This window comes from Carassius gibelio, chromosome A14 (assembly GCF_023724105.1).
Source record: "Carassius gibelio isolate Cgi1373 ecotype wild population from Czech Republic chromosome A14, carGib1.2-hapl.c, whole genome shotgun sequence".
Taxonomy (NCBI): domain Eukaryota; kingdom Metazoa; phylum Chordata; class Actinopteri; order Cypriniformes; family Cyprinidae; genus Carassius; species Carassius gibelio.
The window spans coordinates 22,103,882-22,127,257 of record NC_068384.1 but is presented as its reverse complement, the minus strand read 5'-3'; the positions used below and the strand labels follow the sequence as shown (position 1 = coordinate 22,127,257).

The window sequence follows — 23,376 nt, the reverse complement described above, 5'->3', positions numbered from 1 at the left end:
ATTGTTTCAGTTTGCACATTTTCCCCATTGTGTTGGCTGTCACAGTTATTGATTTGATTTTGTCCTTTTAATTCAGGCACGTGTTGTACATTGTCCTCATTTATTTGGGAGATATTTATTAAAGACTGCCTTTCACCTTTATCATCATGTTTGTGGTCCTGTGCATGATGCAGCTTTAACCCTTTCTTCATGCTGGTATGAATCATATTTCAAATCATATCTAGGACGGAGTATATGTCGAGAGTACGGGAGCAGCACCCTAGCAAACAGCCAGAACAACCTACATTAGCAACAAATCCCACACAAAACAGCCTCCGAACTCTTCAGCCGCTCCTGACAGCACCAGAAACACTAGCATTGTGCTGTCGAGCCCAGCTCTCACGTTATCCAACAGCTGAGGTATTTCTGTAGTTCACCTTCAAACCATCAGAAGTTTGAGTCCACCTGGGCTATGAACACAGGTGATGTTGAGCTCTGGACGGCTGCTGTCACACAGGGTCGACCCCTGACCCCGGAGGTGAGCGTCACTGTCTAAACCGCCGATCTGAGCAGGTGGCAGCGCGAGAGAGAGAGAGAGAGAGAGAGAGAGAGAGAGGGAGAGAGAGTGAGAGAGAGAGAGAGAGAGAGAGAGAGAGAGAGAGAGAGAGAGAGAGAGAGAGAGAGAGGGAGAGACTGACATCAGCCCAAGTGAACCACTGCTCATACGACAGGTCTGGACGTACAGCTGCCTGCTCGACCGCTTTACAGCGATGAACATTTGTGCTTGTTTCATGCAACAGAATAAATGTCTTGACATTTGGCAGTTTGATCAAATACCCAGTCAGCTGGTCAAACCGAGAGCTCATTTTACCAAATGCAGTCATTAATCCAGGTCTTCTGTACAGACTCGTGTCTGAGAACCTGACCATCATCAAGTGTGAAGCAGATGTCGGATTACTTCTGTAAATGTCACTGTAAATTAAAGATCATTTCATTGTGTAACACACACTTCTGACTGATGCTTTAATTGCACGGCCAGCAAACAGACTTCTTGTGGAGCGCCTGCAGATCTCTAGTGCTAAAAGGTTCATTTACTGAGAGATAGTTGACATTTCAAGGACTCAGAGTCCATCTCCAGTGCTGTCAGCGCACAGGATAATGCATTATAATTTAGTGTGACCCGACAGATTAAATATGCGAAATCTCCAGCTCTTTTGTTCCTGACAACAGCCCGAGGTTGGACGAGAAGCATTACAAATGCATCCAGACAGGAGTAAATATTGAGCAAAGAAAGAGGAGGAGTTTGAGAGGAACAGAGAAGCGTGCTCTATATGTGCTGGACCGAGTCAGAAGAGTACGTTATCAGTTCAAACACTGCAGAGCTGAAATCACAGGGATGCTTTCGTTCGCTTCGGCACAGTTCAGATCCCAGATGAGAGCATGATTTCAGTCAGTTCCTTTGCTTTAACTGTGTCTGCTCCTCACTGAGTGTGTCAGCTGACACCAGCACGAGAGTCTGCGTTTACTGTCTCAACCGCTAAACACATGTTCAGTTCAATTCTACAATGACATGATGACCCTAACCCTAACCCTAACCCTAACCCTAAGTGCATGAGAGCGTAGGGCAGACGTCTCCTCCATCAGCTGCTCCAGCTCCTGCCACAGTTTCTCATGTATGACCCTGGAGCACATCATCTTTAAAGTTGATCAGATCAGTTATTAGCGATGCATATTACTAATCAAAAATTACGTTTTGATATATTTACAGTAGGAAAATTAACTAAATATCTTCATGGAACATGATCTTTACTTTACTTTTTTTGGCTATTGCTACAAATATACCCCAGAGACTTAACACTGCTTTTGTGCTCCAGGGTCACATTTAAGCTTGTGGCCCATTAGCAGCCATTAGCCGCATTTCCACTGTCGGGCCAGTGCGAGCCAGGGCTTAAAGCGGGCCGGGCGGGGCTCATAGCCCCGGGCCAGTAGCACGAGGCCAGAATAGCGCAGGGTTTCCACAGTGGAGCTTGGAGCACCGCTGCACGTCACTAAAACACGCCCTTTACACGCCTCTCAGAACAACGTCGTGCAACCTCAAAATTTCACCATCAAAGAGAAGTTATCAGAAATAAGTCACTGGAACATGCGCGATCACAAAACGAAGATGATAAAAGCGGCCGTTTGTTTGCATGCTTTGTTATATATTCAAATTCAAAAGCATCCATGTTTTAACTATAGAATAAGTGATACATTGATCATATTGTTTTAATTAACGCTCATGAAAATAGCCAGCTTATTCAGTCAAGTCTGTTTCTGTTTAATAGCCACAGTATAGCCGTCATATTTAGAATGAATGATAATATCTCTATTTTTATAAAAGCTCCCGAACAAAAAACATTATTAGGCTATATTCTTTTATGATAAGCAACGTGAGCTAAACTCTCGAGACGAGGCTTGTGACATATAATATTAAGTTACTTAATAAATACACGACTGTGATAGAGAATAAAGAGCTGATGTCTGATTTCTTCAAGCAGTCATATTTTACCATTTTTACTATGGTAACAAGTTTAGCGTGCATATATTTTTCATCGCTTATAAATATTTCTGCCTTGTTTAGTGATTATAATCCACATGAGATCAAGTTATTTCAAACACTCGCTGCTGACTGAAAGAGAGTTTTGAGCTCGACTTATTTAAAAAAAAAAAAAAAAAGTGTTTAATGGTGTTAAAGCTGTTATCTTTCTGAAATGATCCTCAGCGCAGACTCTCTATTTTTATAAAATCTCCCAAACAAAAATAATTATTATATTTTGATGATATGCAACGTGGAGCTAAACTCAAGAAAAGAGACGACAGATAAAATGTTACTTAATAAATACACAATTATAATAGAGAATAAGAAGCTGACGTCTGATTTATCCAAGCGGTCATATTTAGGATGTTTACTATAGTAACGTTAATGTTTAGCGTGCATAGTCTTTTACATCGCTTATAAATATTTCTGCCTTGTTTAATGATTATAATCCACATCGGATCAAGTTATTTCAAACACTTGCTGCTAACTAAGAGTGAGTTTTGAGCTCAACTTATTTTAAAACGTCTTTAATGCTGGTGTTAAAGCTGTTATCTTTCTGAAATGATCCGCGCTGACGCTCTCTAGACCCAGAGAAACTCGGTCTTTGTTCATAACCCCTCCTCTAGCCCCAACTGGCCCGCTTTGGCCCAAGGATTTAGTCGGGCCGAAAAAACCTGGCCGTTGGCCCCGAGGAAGCCCCGGCGAGGCACGATCAAGCCCCGGAAGTGACAGTGGAAACGCGACTGGCCCTGGCACGCACTAGCACGCCCGGTCCTAGCTCGATAGTGGAAACACGGCTATTGTGTCCTTCAGCTCTGGTGAGGACGGCCCATTACCCAGCAGTGCTCTTCACAGTTCCTAACACACCCTTACAAAAATACCTTTATTCAAGTGGGATTTTAGTATACTTACAAAAAAAAAAAAAAACTTTACTTTTTGTGTACTTTTAAGAAATGTGCTTTATGTACCTCTCAGAAATATACTTAAAATGACATGTAAGTATAATTGTCTTTTGTTATATGGTAGAGTGCACTATTACGTACAGAAGCAAGCCCAGAAGAAACTGAAACAACACTTCCTTCCACATGTATCATCAGCCATAAAACAGCATCAAACATTACAGCTTTGGGTGTTAACTGACTCCATCCACGTTTTGATTATTATTCTGAATCAAATTCATATTCTTTTTTTAGCTTTTTATTCAAAATGTTGATTATTTATTATTTATTTATTTGTTTTATTTATGAAACTCATGCACAGACAAGTGTTTATAAAGAACACATGAAGCTAGAATAAAATGTCTTCTTTTACAAGCAGATACTCCGTTCTTTCTTTGGTTTTGCATGTTCAGATATTCATGTAACAAAATATATACAAATTAATATCTAAATAGGGGTAGTAGTATACACTAAGTTCACTTTGGTATAATTGCAGTACAAACTCAAAGTTTGCTACTGTTATTCTTGAATCATACTTAAAAGTATACGTTTATATACAGTACTAGAAAATGGTCCAATTTAGTCCCAAGGAGTATCGACACAAGTATACTACTATAACACTGATACATGTATATTGGCTACATAAAGTATACTTAAAAATATACTTGAACTTTACTTAAGTATACTTAATATAATACACTTGAAGTACAATACAAATACATACTGGAACTCATTCAAGAAGTATACTTTTAATATGAATGCAATGCAACGTAATGCTGGCAATATTTTCTTCCTTTCAAAACTGCTTGGTTTGCTGCTTCTGTTCAGCCTGCAGAGATCTCACAGGAAAATGGAAAATATTCCTTCTTCATGCAATCATTAATATTAATAAAATGCATATTACAGCACCAGAGACCATTTCCACTTGCACAATAATTACATTCCCACATTTGCAGTGTCCTCTTTTAATTATCCATTTTCTAAACATGTAGGGCAATGAGCCTGCAGCAGCAGCTGGAGATTCACGAGACCGTGTTTTCATATCGCTGATGGGAGTTTCATTAGAAGTATATCCACCCCAACAGTATATGCTGTTCTTTTGTCATCGTTTTCTTTGTGTGTTTCTTTTAAGTGTAGGTAAATTAAATGGAGGGATGTTGAAAGGTTCCTTCACGGGGCAAGATGAACACAACCACTTCTGGAAGGAAGTACCATTAAAGAGAAGAACGAAGACCCTTTCATTCCTGCCACAGTCACAGGTGAAATCATTACTCAGTTGAGTCAGGCCATCATCTGTGTGAATTAAGACTTGAGAGTGATGGTTCTGATGAAGAGGCTGTGTGCTACTAGCACGACGTCACATCAGTGGTTATTAATATATCATATATCTGCTATTAGTTAATAGAAGTACACTCGCATACAAATGAGCTCAAAGCTGTCAGAGATGGACTCAATGTTACAAATACATGTTGAGTCGAGGGCATGAGCATCCTGAGAACTCATCACACATAACTGTAGCATCGCACTCGTATAAAAGACAAAAGTGCATGTTGTTCTCTCTATGTGTGAGTGTGTGAGTGTGTGTGTGTGTGAGAGAGAGAAGGACTCACCGAGCTGGACGTCTATCACGCTGGTCTGTCTCTCTGAGGGGAACAGGACCTTTGGTGGTCTGCTTGTGAGAAGTGCTGCAAAACAGTAAACACACATTAAAATAGGACACTGAATGAAACACACATCTCAATAACGGGTTAGGGTTAGGGTTAGGGTTAGGGTTAGGGTTAGGTTTGCGTGAGTTGGACATGCACAAGCTGTATAACGGAGAACGCTAGATTCATTGTAAACCGTGAACACAAAACAGATGAACACTAATATAAAAACAGGAAAACAGCATCAACAACAACAAAATATAATATTTCAATTTAGTAAAGATTCAATGTCTTTGTTTTTGCCTACTTTCAGAGCAAAACTCACCTTATAAACTGGACTAACATCAAATCTCAAACAGACTGATCATTTATATCACCACTAAATGTAAACTCAGTCTGTGAACTGCTCAGTTGGACTGTTAGCTGTAAGATACAGTATCATAAACATCCATGCTATGAACTTCTGTGGAGCCGCTTTAAAACAATGTGTATTGTGAAAAGCGTTTGAAAAAATAAGTAAAATAGACACAGACATTAATCAAGTGCTAGTACACTTGAATATGTGTGCATTTGAATGTTTTTGTATGATTCTGTTACTGTGTTGGATCTCAACCTGACATCTAAACCTGAATCACTATCTGCTGACCGCTGAGCAAATGATCAGCACAAACAGGCTTAGGTTTGGTTTCTTGGGATCCCCTCACAAGGAGAGTTGGCTATATAAATGTTTATCATTTTGATAGTCTTGTCTCTATCTGTGTCGTATCTTAATAGGAGCTCTGTGGAAGGAGTGAGGGTTGAGGTGACAGCTCATCCATCTTCCAGGGCAGCTGCAGCTTTAGCATGCAAATCAAGCCATCATTCACGTCAACAGAAGACCACACGCTCTGAATCCACAGATCCTCCGCTGATGAACCTGTGGTCACGAAGGCTTAGGGATCTTTAGGAACGTGTTGATGCTTTTATAGCATGGTGAACAGGACCAGTTTTCTCCTCTCTCTGCATTGTATTTGTACAGTGTCTCTGGAGCAATGCAATTACTTACAATCATGCAAAACCCACAGCACTATTTATTTTGCTGACTTCAAATTTTGCACGGGCAGAATTACTGTTTAACAGCTCCATTTATTAACAAATAAACAGAGCTAGGAAAATTAAGTGCTCTTGAAGTTGAAATTGCATTGTTGGGAGTTTAACTGGCTCTGCTGATTAAATAAATCTTTAGCCCAAATCTCTGCGACAACAGGCTTTTAGCCTCCAACCTACATTCTCTGTTCTCCTCTTCCAGCTATAGACAGAAACTACCCTAACTTGACCTGCTATCTGAGTGTGACCTCAGGGGTGACACGAGATCCTGACTGACTGAATCTCTTTAGACAGCTCTATGAGCCATTATCAGTCAAGCTATAATACTGAAGCACACACAGTTCCAGCACTGAAGGGTCAGAATCAGCGATGGATCCCCAAGGCTCTCCCTGTGCTGTACTTCACCAGCTCCTCTCACTTCTGCTGCATCCATCGAACCACCGACAGAATCTACCAACAACAAAAATACTTTCTCACTCGTGCAGAACTGATTCTATATTAATATTCTATATTCAAACACTGGAATATTCAAATTATTGACTTTTTTGCAATAATTAAATCAATAATTAAAGTATAAAACAGACTTGATAGGCTCAATTTATTTACCAATGCTTTTCTGCTTATGTGAAGTAGATGCCGAAGTCTGTTTCGTTCGTTTGGTTTTGTTTTACTGAACCGAGTGCTTCACTTGTACACTTTTAGCTTGTGCTGCACTGAATTTGCATTTCATTCCACTTAACGCATATTCATTTCTTTCGGCATGAATAGATCATTCATGTGCAAACTGCATCTCGTTTCACTTTCTCTTTAAATACTTTATACTAAACAAAGTGTCAGTATGAAGATGGATTCCACTTCAAGCAGAAGCAAACCGATACCTTGAGATGTTAGTGTTTACTTTGGTGAAGTGCTGACATTTGATGTTACTTAACTACAGGAAAGTGTTCATCAGTTGTCCTCAGGCAGAGCTTAAAAGGGAGTTTAAAGATCTGTGAGTCTTTCCCTGCAGTTTGAAAAAATCTCTCTACTGAGAATTGCTCAAACACTCAGAGTATCAGGCAGCTGACAGAAACGAAGATTCATACACAAGTCTTCTACAGGACTATCTATTGATCTGTGCTTCAGGCCTAGCAGAAAGTGTATGGGAGATCTTGAAACGCTGCTTGTCCTGGCCGTCAGACTCACAGCAGTGACAGTGGATCTGTATCTCTCTTTCTGAAGCGAGCACCAGCTGTCCTCAGGGTCCAGATCCGCCATGACACCTGACCCAGCGCATCTGGACCCATCACTTCCTCTCCGCACACGAGGACATCGTGCCCCTTCATTCACATGCACACTTCAATATAACTCCTCCAAACACTGCTGATCCCACTCGGCCCAACTTCCATTTCCACGCTTCCCATGCCTCCTGTAGACACAGTGCCAGTTTACAGATTAACTGATTTAGATTATTGTACAAAAATAAACAGCTTTAACAACTCATGAATCCAACTCATGAATATAGAACATTATAGCAACTGGTGATAATAACATACAGGACAAATGTATTTGTTGTCAACAGTTCAGAAGATCTGCATCTGTAATAAAACAAATAATGTGAATAATAGTGAATGATGGCCCCCTGTAGTGAATCCATGCATTTTTGTAAGATTCATATCCAGATTTCAAATGTACTAAACACTATTTTTTTTTTTACATCTGCTGGCCGTCTAGGCGGAAGATGGAAGACGTATGCGTCCCATGCTCCTCTTGGAAATGTAGGAGCAAAGGAAACAAAGTTTCCTTACTTCAGCAAAGGAAAACTAGTCTCCTCTTGGCTTACTTCGAAATCCTCCAACATTTTTCTCAATAAATCCTTGTTTTGTGCCTCTAATTTGTGACCGGCGTTTTGTTTTGTTCTCTCTCCGCACTCGTCTCTAACCATGCAGCGCTGATACACTATGAAATCTGCCTTCAAGTCTTCCGGTTGTCCACAGTCAACAGAAGTGAGGAAAAATGGGGGTTTATTACATTTGAAATCTGGATATTTATCTTACAAAAATGCATGGATTCACAACAGGGGGGCTTTATTCACACCCCGGAGTCTTGTGAGGGACGTTTATTACAGATGCAGATCTTCTGAACTGTTGACAACAAACAACCGCTTACCCCATTGAAAGACTTGGAAGAACAAGGACAGTTTTTAATATAACTCCAATTGGATTATTCTGAAAGAAGAAAGTCTCACACACCTAGGATGCTTCGAGGGAGAGTAGAAGATGGACGAATTTTCATTCTCAGGTGAACTTACCCTTTAAGGCTGGGTTTCGTTCAAAACTGTTATAATAATGTTACCTTGACTTTGATATTGGTTCCTGAACAATACTTTTTTGAATAGCAATTTGATGAAATCTGTTATAACAAGATTTACACATTACATTAATAGTTTTTCTTTTTTCAGGTTTTTTTTTTTTAACGTTTTTTTTATAAGCATGAGCCCCGTCAGACTGGTCATGCCGAAGGCGTTGTAACAATATATAGTGATATTCTTAAATACAGTTGCTCCTTTACGCTTAAGGAAGGTTAAGGAAACCACCATGGTATAATGAGCATACTCGCACCCTAAAGAAAGAACAAAACCAGAGGTATTTCGTATTGGTTGGCGGGAAAGTAACTTATCCTACAGAAAAGCATTAAAAACTGCTAGATCCGATTGGTTTTCTTCTCTTTTAGAAGAAACAAACATAACCCCAGGTATTTATTCAATACAGTGGCTAAATTAACAAAAAATAAAGCCTCAACAAGTGTTGACATTCCCCAACATCATAAATGGTAAATGGACTGCATTTATATAGTGCTTTCAACAGACCACATGGCCATCCAAAGCACTTTACAATTTGCCTCACATTCACTCATTCACACACTGACTGCGGTGTCTGCCATTCAAGGCACATCCAGCTCGTCGGGAGCAGCTGGGGTTAGGTGTCTTGCTCAAGGACACCTCGACACTTGGTCAGGTGGAGCCGGGGATTGAACCACCAACCTTCCGGCTTGTAGACAACCTACATGAACCACTGAGCCACTGCTGTCCCACTTATCATAGCTGTAATGACTATTCTAAAATCGATACTATTAGAGATTAAATTGCAACCATTCAGCCGTCAGCTACCGTATCACATCAGACAGTGCACTATAGACCCCCTGAGGAACAGTTCCACTCATTCTCTACTATAGGAGAGGAAGAATTGTATAAACTTGTTAAATCATCTAAACCAACAACATGTATGTTAGACCCTATACCATCTTTAAGCTCCAAGCTCCTAAAAGAAAAAGTGCTTCTAGAAGTCATAGGTCCTCTTCTGACTATTATTAATTCCTCATTGTCATTAAGATATGTCCCCAAAACCTTCAAACTGGCTGTTATTAAGCCTCTCATCAAAAAACCACTACTTGACCCCAGAGAACTTGTTAATTATAGACCAATCTCAAATCTCCCTTTTCTGTCCAAGATACTAGAAAAGGTGGTATCCTCACAATTATATTCCTTCTTAGAGAATAATGGTATATGTGAGGATTTCCAGTCAGGATTTAGACCGTATCATAGTACTGAGACTGCTCTCCTTAGAGTTACAAATGACCTGCACTTCCTTTCCATTACAATATGAACACACATCTGAAGAGCAGTGCTGGTAAACACCCACAAACTCTCAAACAAGGCTCATTTTCCCCGTTGTGTAGTTATTCTCCTGAGTGCCTCGGGGTGTGCATCTCACACACATGCTCTGCACCCTTTTATTGCCCTTCACAGGCTCTCACCCACTCTCTCTTCAATTCCTTCTGAAGGTAATATGGTAATACTAGAGTCATTACTTGGTTATCCATGATTTTCCCTTTAGAATACTGCTCCAGATGAGTAATAATTCTTTAAGAAGGATGTAGTAACACTGGAGTCATTACTAGTGGACGCAGTGTGAGAAAACAACCAGCCTATAATGGTAAAAATCCACAACCTAGTTTTTTTTATAATCCCAATAAATCATAAACAGTCTTTCCACATGAGCAGTTCCAGATTTCTCCCTATATACACATCATAGTCATTGAAAGTCCGCCCTTTAGTGACGCTCTCTGCACTATTAGCGTATACACAGCCCTGAGTGAGAAGCAGCGGTCCGTCATTACTGTTCTCTTGCTGTAGCTGTAACATTTGACGCCGGACTGCCTCACAAAACAAGGGTCAGTTCACCGCTGGATTTGTGTAAAGATTGCTTCTGAAAGAGGGATCGATACCAACACTTCGTCTGCAAACGTCCAGACTCCAGACAAAGTAAGCATCACGTATCATATTTTGTTTTCCAAAAGAGCTTCTTGGCTCTTTGTAAGGCTAATGTTGCTAAAGCTATAATTGTCTTTACCTGTTTTCACTAATGCTGGCTTCATGTGCTACCAGAATGATCATGAATAGGAATGTGCTAGTTAAAAATTGCATTAGGAAGCAATGTGAGGTCAGTAACATGGTTACCACCAGTTAAACCCTAACAAGCGAGCATGAGCCCTTGAAGTTCCGCCTTCTTCTGAAAAGGGAGGCGGGAGCACAGACTCATTTGCATTTAAAGGAGACAAACACAAAAAAGAGTGCCTTTTGGCTCATACCATAATAGTGGCCATTTCAGCAAGCTATACAAAATTATCTGTGGGGTATTTTGAGCGTACACTTCACATACACATTCTTGGGACATCAGACTTATTTTGCATCTTGAAAAAAGGCATAATAGGACATCTTTAATTTTTCTATGAACTCTACGCAGTGCTTTATATGATTACTATAATCAATTTCTGTATAGACTATTATAGGAGAAAATGTTTTATTGTTATTTATTAAAAAAAATTAATGAACACACAGACAGCCCCCCCCCCCCTCAAAAAAAATATTTATTTATTTATTTTTGGGTTTGTCTACTGACACTGGGACAAACAACACGTAAGACAAACATATTTTAGACAGGCCGCTTACTGAAGACACAGAAGTTGACATTGTCTGGTCCGAGAGCTATTTAGAGAACTTCCTGGATATGACATCATATGTTATGGGAAGACGTCCCGCTGTGCTATTGGACTGATCTCACACATGCTTTTAAGACACAATCACGTAGAAGTGCCACTTCTGATAAAGCATAAGGTTTCTTGAAGGAGAACTATGGCTTAATTATTATTATTATTATTATTATTATTATTATTATTATTATTATTATTATTATTATCATTATTATTGTCTCTCAGGACAAAAACACTGATTAACACCTTGTATTTAGGCATACGTCCAAATTTATATATATATTTTTTTCTACTTTTGACTGATCAGAACACATGGAACAGAGTGTTGTTTCACTGATATAATGACAGACAGCAACAAAGATAATGCATGAAAATGTTTTATCTTCAATGTCTTTCAAAAAGTCTTCATCAGAAACATCAAACTGATACTAAATTTTTTTCAGTGGATTCAAAGGTAGGCAGTTTTGCTTTACTGTACGTCTGAGCTGTGATTTTTAAATCCACTCAAGAAAAGTGAGGGTTACTGGCATGACTGTGTAGTCTCCATTTAGGAAAGCATTATAAGCAGACTAAACTGAAGCTCCTACGCAAGCCCTTACACTGAGTTGTGCTGCGGCAACTGAAAATAGCCCATGAAAAGCTGCTTATGCAATTGTAGATGTGTGGGGCCCTTGAGAGCATCTCCCCGCCGCTTCCAGATCCAGCCCAGCCAGATGAACTATGGGTGCTTACTGGAGCATGTGTGGGAAGAACAAATCGAGAATATACTGCAATAAGACAGGAAATGCTTGTGGGATCTGGGACCCAATCATGAATCAAAATTAGATGAAACTACAAAAAAGTACAAAAACACTGCTTAAACGTGAACTGCCTGAAGAAACATTTCCATTCACTTCACATTCCTTTACCTGCTGGGAGTCAGACGCCAAGTCTTTGTTCATATATGTGAGATATGTAAATGTACGGAATATATATTTGTAAAAATATATGAATGTTTTTAATATATTAAGAAAAATACAAAAATTGCTACAAATGTATATATAAAAAAAAAAAAAAAACGTTTATATAAATATATCTTCAAACATATATTGTATCAAATATATTTTGGCTATCTTATATACCTGTGTATATATATATATATATATATATATATATATATATATATATATATATATATATATATATATATATATATATATATATAGACACTCACACACACACACACACACACGGAGTGGACTGGATTTCACCTTCTGCTGAGAGTTCCTTACACTGACAGAACTGTCATGAAAGTTTCATGTGGATTATGGCACACTCTTCTGTAAAGAGTCTGAAAGCATAAGGTTATTTCATCACGCTCATTCTCTCCAGGCTGAGGCAGCATTTCTATGGTGACAGAAGGTCAGTGGGCATATGATTTGAAATTATGCTTTCCAAAATAGAATACATTGAGCAATAAAAGCTTGGGTCAGAAGTTTTAAAACATGTGTGATTTAATGCTGTTTTATTCTGAGCTGAAGCTTGTGTTTGCTAAAGCAATAAGCCACAGCATAAAGCTGAGAGTGTAAAACCCTCTTGACCATGGTAAAATCACTGTACTTCTTGGTCATATAAACTGGAAGTGACAGCAATGTTCAGTAAATAACTGGACAATTATTAATAATAAAAACCTGAATAATAATTCTTTGCAATCTGTGCAAGAAACTTCTCAGGATGAACCGATTGTTGTGACAGATTGAATTAACAACCTCATCAGCCAGATGAAATGATTTGACTAGCACTCAAAACACAGTGAAAAACTCCCAAATCAAAGCTATTGTCAGCAATAAACATTTTAAGACATTTGGAATTGATTATACACAGACTAGGATAGGAGCTGAAAAAACAGTGACATTTTTGTTTGTAAATATGACCACAGACTATATCATATTGAATATATAAATAATGCACTCAGTTAAAAGATATCTTCTTAAATAACAAAATCTAAATATAATAAGCAGTTGGCACAGCAGATACTTCAGTGCATGTTTTAATGAGCGCGAACTGTGGCACACGCACTTGCAATAAACACAATGCCTGCTTTTCTTTCTTTCTGCCTGCCAACTGAATTCTCCCTGAGCCAGCAGATACATCTGATGCCTCGCCAGCACACTCTCCCAGCATCATTAACACACGTCTGCACGGGACACTTCTTTTTATTCCACTACCTTTTTATTTAAGTGAAAAATACAAGTTTCCACACTCACCTCAACAAACATCATGCAGTATTTTTGGACACACTAAATGACTTTGGGGAAGTTTTCACCAAAAAACCGAAACTGGCAGCACAGTGTTTCATGAAATATGAAATATTCCCTGTTTCAGAAATATGTTGATTGAGCAGTTGTACACACACACACACACACACACGCACGCACACGCACACACACACACACACACACACACACACACACACACACACACACACATCCATTTATGACTCACAGACACACTCATTTGAAATACAACACACAGTATATAGATCTCTAACAGGCTATGCCACACATATTTGCGTTTAACCTACTGTATTTTATTGGCCCCAGTATATATATATGGCACACATCAGGAGGAAGCTGCTCAAATGAAGCTGGACTAATACTGACATTATTCTTTACACACTAAGTTAATTGTCATCCTGTGACTGAAATGACAGCGGCTCAAATAATTCTTTCATAAGAATCAAGCACATGATTCCCAGAGTCACACCAATGAACAGGATCAGTAAGTGTCTGGCCGCAGAGTACACGACTTTGACCACAGGATCAGGTCATAGAGCCTGAAGGAAGCGAGCGCAGCACTTCACAGCATTGAGAGAGTGGAGGACAGCCACAGAGATTTGGGACAAATTGGTGTAGAGACTGAAGGATTGGTGCTCGCAGAGCACTTCAAACTCCTCTGGGACAGCAGCACTTTAGCAAAGACAAGCCCAAAGAGCCTTCGAAATGAGCCATGGGTCCATTTGAACAGAGATGTACTCCAAACAAAAGGGAATCTCTTAGTCCATCAAATACAACACTTTCATGCTGATTACAAACTCCACTGATGCATTAACAAGTAAATATGAGTCAATTCTGAGTCCTTTGCACATAAACCATACACATTAAAAGAGTTAACCAAAGGCAAAGCTTCCACAAGAAGAACTGTTCCTAGTAAGAGTAGTGTCTGTCACTAAAAGTTATGTTGTGACCACATTAGTGGTCACACTCAGAAGCCCCAGTGTCGTCATAACTTAACGTCCCCTTTTCCCAACAGTACATTATATGGGTTAACATTATTGATTTTTCTTTTATGCCAAAAATCATTAGGATGTTAAGTAAAGATCATGTTCCATGAAGATATTTTGTACATTTCCTACTGTAAATATAGAAAAAATTGATTATCATTAGTAAAATGCATTGCTAAGAATTTCATTTGAAAAACTTTAAAGATCTCAATCAAATATTGTCCTACTAACAACCCATTCATCAACGGAAAGCTTATTTATACAAATTTCAGATGATGTATAAATCTTAATTTCAAAACATTGACCCTTATGACTGGTTTTGTGGTCCAGTGTGACATATTTTCTAATATAATATACATACAAGCTGTATCTACTGTGTTACAATAATTCCATGTATTCCAGTGAATACGCATCTAAATGCTACAGAATATCATGAGATTCTAGACTGTTGAACTGCTTAAGGAGGGAAATGGTGCATATATGACAAAGCGAGGTCATCAGAGAGCTCAGGCTTTTCAACACAGACTCTATCTCTAGAACATCACTGTATGCTGTGTAAATGACTCTGATTCACAGAACTGACTAGAAAATTCCAATCGTTTCGTTATTAATTGGCATTCAACATGTCTATTAATTTGCCAATTTTCTCAATAACATGTAACATGGACAACTTCAAATCACATATTAGGAAAGATATTATCATAAATGGAATTTTAAAATGGGAAGAAAATGAAATTGGAAATCTCTCAAACAAAGCATTTAATCAGCGATAGCTGACATTTAGTTAGAGAGACATCAGGATATAGAAACCAACAGCCAGATCTCACTAGAAACCTGTGACTTTGCATACATTTGTGTCAAAGTCCTGAGAGACTTGCATCCTCTAGGGGTCGCCATGGGGAACGCCTTGTCATGACCCATGTCTCAAGAATACATTGAAAAAACACCAAGTTGGCCGGCGAAAGCCCCTGACGTTGCTACCGGTGTGAATATAGATAAATAGGCGCCAGGAGAACACGTCGTTCACTTCTTCGTCTGAAGCTTCTGTACGAAGCATGGTAGGAAGCTAGAGGACGTAGTGTCTCATTCCCTACTCAGGGAATCATGGTTACATTCTTAACCTGAGATGTTTCCTTTCAAGGGAACTTCAAACTGCGTCCTCTAAGGGTCGCTATAGGGAGCAGTATACCCATGCCACCATGCTGAGTGCAGGCCAGAATCATGGCAAACACTAAGTACCAACTCAACCATTTCCATGGGAGTTGCCCCTGGCAAGTTAGACGGCTATTCATGACATAATCCCTTACGGCAAAAGGCCTAGACTACATTTATACTAAGTCCTGGCTGTCACACAGGTGCTACCGCTTGCTCTTGCAGAAGTTTGCTGAATGAACTGTCTCAACAGATCCAAAGTAGCAACCCCTGTTTAGATACACAAAGCTTAGCATGTGAACTTAATGCTTCCTAAAGATCGCTCTTACCATGTTCAGATGCACGCTTAAAACAGAACAGTCAGTGAAGACGAAGAAGAGAATGACGTGTTCTCCCGGCACCTATTTATCTATAGTCGCACCGGTAGTGACGTCATTGGCTGTTGCTGGCCAACTTGTTTTTCAATGTATGCTTCAGACATGGGTCACGATGAGGTGTTCCACATAGCAACCCCTAGAGGGCGCAGTTCAAAGTTCCCTTGAAAGGGGACATATAATATTTGATCCAATTTTAATTTGATAGTTACAGCCTTCTTTCCCTCATTGAAATCATAATGAATTGCTTCTTCAGGACAACCAAACTGGGTTATAGCGGTAAAAAAAGTCTCAGCTTCACAGTGAAATGACATGCAAGAATAACAAGAGAGCTCAGAAAGCAGCTGTAAACATACAACTCACAGTTTTGTACCATTACAGGATTGACAAAAAAATGTTTTGGTCACTACTAAGGGTGAAACCCTTAGGGGAAACTCATGTTTACTCTGAATACCGAAGCCTGATTTCTTCATGTTCATGTAGCTGCACAAACAAATGCCGGCCAGTCTGAATGACATTTGATCAGAATCTTTTGACTGATAGTCATTGCTTTGTGTACAGCTTTATAGCACGGCAGTCTACAGTATGCAACCCTTGTTCCAATTATTCTCAGGAATCTGAGGTTATGCTAGTAACCTGAGCATTTCCTGTCAAAAACTGTCACTTGCATTGCATGAAATGCATTTTGGAAGCACATCCAATATTGCTGTGCTTTAAATAAGTGCAGAACTAAGTCACTCTGCAAGCCCACCCCCGGATTGCCTACAATGATGGTTCCTAAGAAGCATGAGCTAATGATGAGACCCAGGACCTGAGGCCCGGATTCGCACAACTTAGACCTTTTCCACTTGCAAGGGAATCAGAGGTATGAGGCGAACAAGATCTATGCTTGAAGGGCAGGGATGTCCAGGTTGAAAATATAGTGATAGTAGTAGTCGGCAAAGACCAGCTGGCCACCGAGCAGATATCACCAAACGAAACTCTGCTCGACCTAACCCGGGGGAAACCCTTCCTCTGGTGGAGTGGGCCCTCACTCCAATAGGACACTGGAAGTCCACTGAGGAGTAAACTGGGATAGTGTCTGCTTCACAACTGGCAATCCTTTAGAGCAGCCTTCAAAGCATACAAACAACTGCTATGATTGCCTAAAAAGACTAAAGCACTCTACGCAAGTAATAATAATAATAATAATAATATATTTTATTTGTAAAGCACTTTTCATAGTTAAAAACAATCCCAAAGTGCTACACATAAACAAAATTAAAAACCGGAAAGAACACTTACAAAAGTTAGCAAAAAGTAAAAAATGCTTGTAAGGGGGCTTTGTTTCCAGAACGGAGGTTGCGTAAAGAGTTTTGTGTTGCGAGTAGTTCCTTTAAGTAGGGGGGTTCGTTTCCGTGGATGCATTGATGGGTAAGTAAGATGATTTTATAATTAATCCTGTATGAGACAGGGAGCCAGTGGAGTGAGTGAAGGATGGGTGTGATATGGTCATATTTTCTTATCCTCATTAGGATCCTGGCAGCACTGTTCTGAATGTATTGTAATTTTTTTAGACTTTTGCTAGGAATCCCAAAAAGAAGAGCGTTGCTGTAGTCCAGCCTGGAGGATACAAAAGCATGGACAAGTTTTTCAGCATCTGACAGACCAAGTGTGGGACGGAGTTTAGCAATGTTCCTGAGATGATAGGAGATCTTACACAGATGTTGTATGTGGGCGTCAAATGTGAGTTGAGCATCAAATCTTACTCCCAGGTTAGTGACTGTCGATGAAATTGGAGTTTTTGACCAGAGAAGGTGATGTGCGTTATAGGTGATGACTGGACCTGGTGTGGTGTACCAACTAAAATAGCTTCTGTTTTGGAGCTATTTAGCTGTAGGAAGTTTGCCTTCATGCATCAATCTCTTCAAAACAGGAGCTCAGAGATGACAACGTGGCTTTAGATGAAGTGAGGTTGGTTTTTATATATAGCTGAGTGTCATCGGCATAGCAATGAAATGATATTCCATGCCTGTTGATTATGTGGCCAAGGGGAAGAGTATAAATGGTGAACAGAATCGGGCCGAGAACCGACCCTTGCGGGACACCACAAGTGACTGTATGCGTCTGAGACTTTACACCTCCCAAGGAAACATACTCTGTTCTTCCAGACAGGTAGGACTGGAACCAGCTCAAAGCAGTGTCAGAGAGTCGGATAGAATGATTGAGACGCTGAAGGAGGATATTGTAATCAACTGTGTCAAAAGCTGCAAGTGCCCAAACCGGGGAGAGTAAATGAGGAACTGCTCATCCTCTGAATTTTGAAAATGAGGATCTTCTGCTGCTGGGGATTTTCTATGGTGAAACAGCTTCTTTGTTTTTCTTTTTCAGAGTCCAGCGAGGAGATGATATTTGCGCTGAAATGTAAAATTCTGATGAAATTACATTTAGAACGAACTTACATAGGCTGAAATGGCATTTGCCCATGCAGCTACATGAACAAATCAGGCTTCGTAATTCAGAGTAAACTGTAGTTTAACCAGAGTGTTTCACGCAATAAGGCTAAATGAGACCAGGGACATAACCAAATAAGGGCACACAGGAACTAGAAAACAGAAGACAGGAAAACACAAAAACAAGGTGTCCTTGACATCTAAAAGGTTGACCGAACATCCCCCCCCCCCCCCTCCCGGAAAGCATGTCCTAGCGCTAAACACCATCCAGAGGCCTGGGAAGGTGGGCGCCCTCCAGGGCAGTGCTGGCAGTTCAGGGGCCATGGCAGTGCCGGCCTTTCAGGAGCATGGGCCTTTGTGGCAATGTCCAGGTTCCCCAACTTGGCCACTATGACCACAGGCATATGCCCACCATCTCCCATTTTCTTCTGGGAAACAAGACACCTTCAGGCCAAGATGGGTTCTGGAGTAAGCTCTGGAGGAGCAGAGCTGGCTGACGAAGGAGGTTTTGGCAGATCTTTCTGCAACTTCGGATTTACTGGCGAGCTGGCTGGGACCAGCAGAGACTCTGGAGACCCAGGAGAGCTGTATGGAAGCAGCTGAGATTCAGGAGACTTAGGAGAGCTTGACAGAACTGGCAGAGATTCATGTGATTCAGGGGCAGACTCTAGAGTGGCGCCAAGATGAACAGGCTGTTACCAACTCAAGAATGGGCACGAAGCAACTGCACTAAGCCCTCACCATATAGGATTTTAGAAAGAACACAAAGACTTTACTTGTGCACTTACCATAACAAGGATTTTAAATACTGTTCTGGAGGGGGGGGGGGGGGGGGGACCTCACACAACACTCGGAAAAAGCAGCTCATAGATAGTGCAGAGATTCATGGGACTCAGGAGCGGACTCTAGAGAGCATTCTGGAGTGGATGCTGCCACTTTGGGAGGTTATGCAGTGCAAGCTACCAACTCAGAAGGAGCTGGACTTCTAGTCATTGAGACTGGTAATGTCACTCCTGGACGTGACGAGGTGTGGCAGCCATTTTGGGACAAGACTCTTGATGAGGAAGTCTGAGAGGTAGAAATCTCTTCAGGGCCTCCCAGAGGGAAACAACTGCAGGATCCAGGGTCGGCAAGAACTTTGCTCCCAGGTCAGTGCTGTTTGAAACCTCTTTTCTGGCTCAGAAACAGAAACAAGGTGTCCTTGACAAACTAAAAGGGTGACAGAGGTGTACAATTACAGCTCCTTTAGTACTACCTGTTGTGTTAATGGTCACTGGAAGGCATGTCGTTTTAGATTACAGCCAATGCAGTTTGACTTCAGAGCCAATCATTCAGAAGAAAACAGCAAACTACTTCATTTTAGAGAAGGTCAAAACAAAATCAGACTGGGCCAAAGGTGGAGATATATCCTAGACCTGTAAGCATTTGACTTTACAAGAAAAGAGAGTCACAGAAGTGTATGAATCCGTACTGAATCAAAAATTACTGAAGTCGTTGATTTTAATCGGTTGGTTTTATTGCACTTATGGTCAATGGGAATCATAACTTACAGTTAATCAATTAAAAACATTTGGCTCATTTAACTTATTTGATGTTAAATCATTTCATTCTGTTCTGTGTGACGTTATTCAACTTATTTGAAATGATTGCGTAATCCTAAACAAGACTTTAAAACCTTAACATTTATAACAGTTATGTAACCATTTTAACTATTATTTCAATACTTATTTTATTTATTTATATGTATTTATTTTCAGTTTATTAGCTCACATGCAACCCATCACTGACTGAGACTGTGTTTTTGAGATTGTCTATATAATTGTATATATTAACATACATTATTGCCATTTTTATGGGGAAGTCGTGGCCTAATGGTTACAGAGTTTGACTCCTAACCCTAAGATTGTGGGTTTCGGGCTGGCAATACCACGACTGAGGTGCCCTTGAGCAAATCACCAAACCCCCAACTGCTCCCCGGGCACCGCAGCATAAATGACAGTCCACTGTTACGAGTGTGTGTTCACGGTGTGTGTGTGTGCACTTTGGATGGGTTAAATGCAGAGCATGAATTCGGAGTATAGGTTACTTCACTCACTCATTTTTATATTGTTATAAAATAATTATGTTTAGACTTGAAGACTGGCAAAAAAAATCTATAAATATACTGTACGAACCATTGATAGAGAGAAAAACACACTTGATATATCTATTTAAACATAAAATGTAACACAACACGCAATGTACCACAGAAGGCTGTGCGATATAATGATTTCATCATGGCACATGGGTATTCTTCGGCCTAGCCTTGAGCTGCACTGACGATGCTAAATGCTGGAATGTAACAGCCCATAACAAATCAACATAAAATAATGTAGTAACTACTCATCCTTTACGTGACAACAGACTCAAGGCTTCATGTAAGTAACACACTTACTGTTCAGTAAATCTGACTGAATCCAGACCCAGTGTGAGAGTTTATGGAGTCACTTTGGGATTTGGCTTCCATTTCCTGTCGATTAATTATATCCCCCTCCTCATGTAAATTAGATGTCATGACAATGAAGTTTGTAATAATTCTCAATGGCACGCTCCCCATATAATTTATGGCCGTTATTAAAAAACGAATGCTCGGTGTCGCTACCCAGAAATCACTTTATTTTCTGTGTAGAGTTGCAGGGTTAAAGAACAACAGATGTAAACAAACTCAATGACTGAATTCTCATCACCAAGGTTACATTAATGATCAGAAATGAATTTGGTGAAAGATGAAGAATGGTTCTGGATAAAAGTGTCCGTTTTAAGGTTTCTGTTCTCTTCGTGGTAGATTATCATTAGCATTGACGAAGGAAACTGTAGGGGAAGCAGACAAAGAGCGCATCAATCAGCTGTTGTTTTCTCTGCAGGGGTGCCGATGGCAGCGGACGCTGATGGATAGTGTTACCTCGTCGCCTACAGAGGGGGTTTATCCTCATTACATTAGCTGCTTTACTCGGGCACATCTTGTTAAAACGCTATTCACTCAACGACTGCAACAAATGAGTGTAGAAGGGGCTCAGGGAGAGCGTTTAGCATCAGGATTGGCCTGCAGATGCTTCACAGCTTCACACACAAACACATGAAGCTCTAGAGCTCAGTGGGATCTGCTCAAGGTCAGACTGCAGTGAACGAGTGATGAATGCATGTGTAGAGACTCCTGCATCCTCAGGAACTTTTTATCAGAAAATTAAAAGTGAAATTATTTAAGATTAGTTCCTAATTTCTATCTGTCACTAAATGAAAAATGAGAAGGCAGGGCAGCCATTAGAACGCTGTTATCAGCACCCTGCAGTTCATAGAGACGGAGATGACTCTAATTATTGACTGTGTCTATATATTAGCAGGCTCCTTATATATATATATTTATATATATATATATATATATATATATATGAAGCTGAAAACCACTCTACTGACTGGGACGACCACCAACTCATTCGAATATCACTCAATGTTAATGTGAAGACCAGTGGAGAGCATGAAAGACACATGAAAGCTGGGACTGATTCCACCAAATATTGATTTCTGAACTCTTTCTGAAGTCAGAACATTAGTTTTGTGTTGTTTAAAAATGGATGTGAACTTGTTTTCTTGGCATTATTTGTGGTCTGAAAACACTGCATCTTTTTTTCTGTTATTTTGACCAGCTGTATGTTAATATAGAATACAATCTAAAATATAGAATAGTTTATAGAATGAAACTTTTTTTTTTCAACTTGTCTCAAAGGATTACACTTTTCATACATGAATACACTCTGAAATCTGATATATTATTAAACAGATATAAAGGCATTTTAAATGCAATCATTTAAACATTACTTACACAAAATGTTTGGGTTGATAAGAGTTTTTAAGGATTTTGGAAGTCTAATATTTGCACATATTTGATCAGATATACAGTATAAATAATTCATTTAGTATTTTTGTATAATATTATTACAACTCAAAATAGCTGTTAAATGTCACAATAACATTGACTTTACATCATGTGATCAAAGCTGAATTTTCAGATTCCTTCATGAATTAAAAGTTCAAAAACAATTTATCTGAAAATCTTGTGTAACTTTCACTTTTGATCCATTTATTGTGTCCTAGCTGATTTAAAGTATTGATTTAATTTAAAATAAATAAATACTTGAGATCCACAAATTACCCCTCTTATTTAGTGGCGCTTTGCCATATATTCCATGCATTATCATGGAATCATTATCATTAATATTATAGTGACCGTTTGCAAAGACCCGTCTCGTTTAGTTACTGTGTGACAAGCCAGACCGCTCTCACGAGTGAAAATACATCGCGGGACAATACAAGAGATAATACACACTGACATGCAAGAGAGAGCTCTGGGTTGCTAATCATTCCGTATAATACGGAATCATCCAGTATTCGACACATAAAAGTCTTGTTCCGTATTGAACTGATACAGAAAACACTTTGTTCCGTATTTCTGAGAATCCGTGACAGACACACACATAGCTTCTGTCAGACTATGAACGAAGACATTTGTAAGCTAAGATAAGAAAAAAAAAACAGACGGTGCGGTAGATAGGCCTTCTAATTTAACATCTAACATTAAAATTTTTTAACATCTTGGAACATCATCAGAGAATGCCCTTTTAATTGGTCTTTTCAGGAATTGTGAGACACGTATCATAGCAACGATGACGAAAAGTGACAATAGCGGGAAATGTAAAAATGACTAGGTCCGAGCAGCCGGCGAAAAAGAAAAGAGCACAGAAATATAGAATTGAAAGGGAAAATAACTACCCGTGGCTGGAATGTGTGAGGGACAATTAATTCAAGACCAATTGTACCATATGCCGTCGCGTTCCTTCTGTTTGTCACAGCGGAGTGTGTGA

The 23,376-nt window shown here is 39.6% G+C and overlaps 1 protein-coding gene across 1 annotated transcript in view; it reads right to left on the bottom strand.

The window, feature by feature from the left end:
- Positions 1-23,376, bottom strand: part of LOC128026855 (X-linked interleukin-1 receptor accessory protein-like 2) — a 188,582-nt gene that overhangs the window by 15,980 nt on the left and 149,226 nt on the right. The window contains exon 6 of the mRNA XM_052614091.1: positions 5,106-5,180. Within this exon, the coding sequence (XP_052470051.1) occupies positions 5,106-5,180 (75 nt within the window). The remainder of the gene's footprint in view (positions 1-5,105; positions 5,181-23,376) is intronic.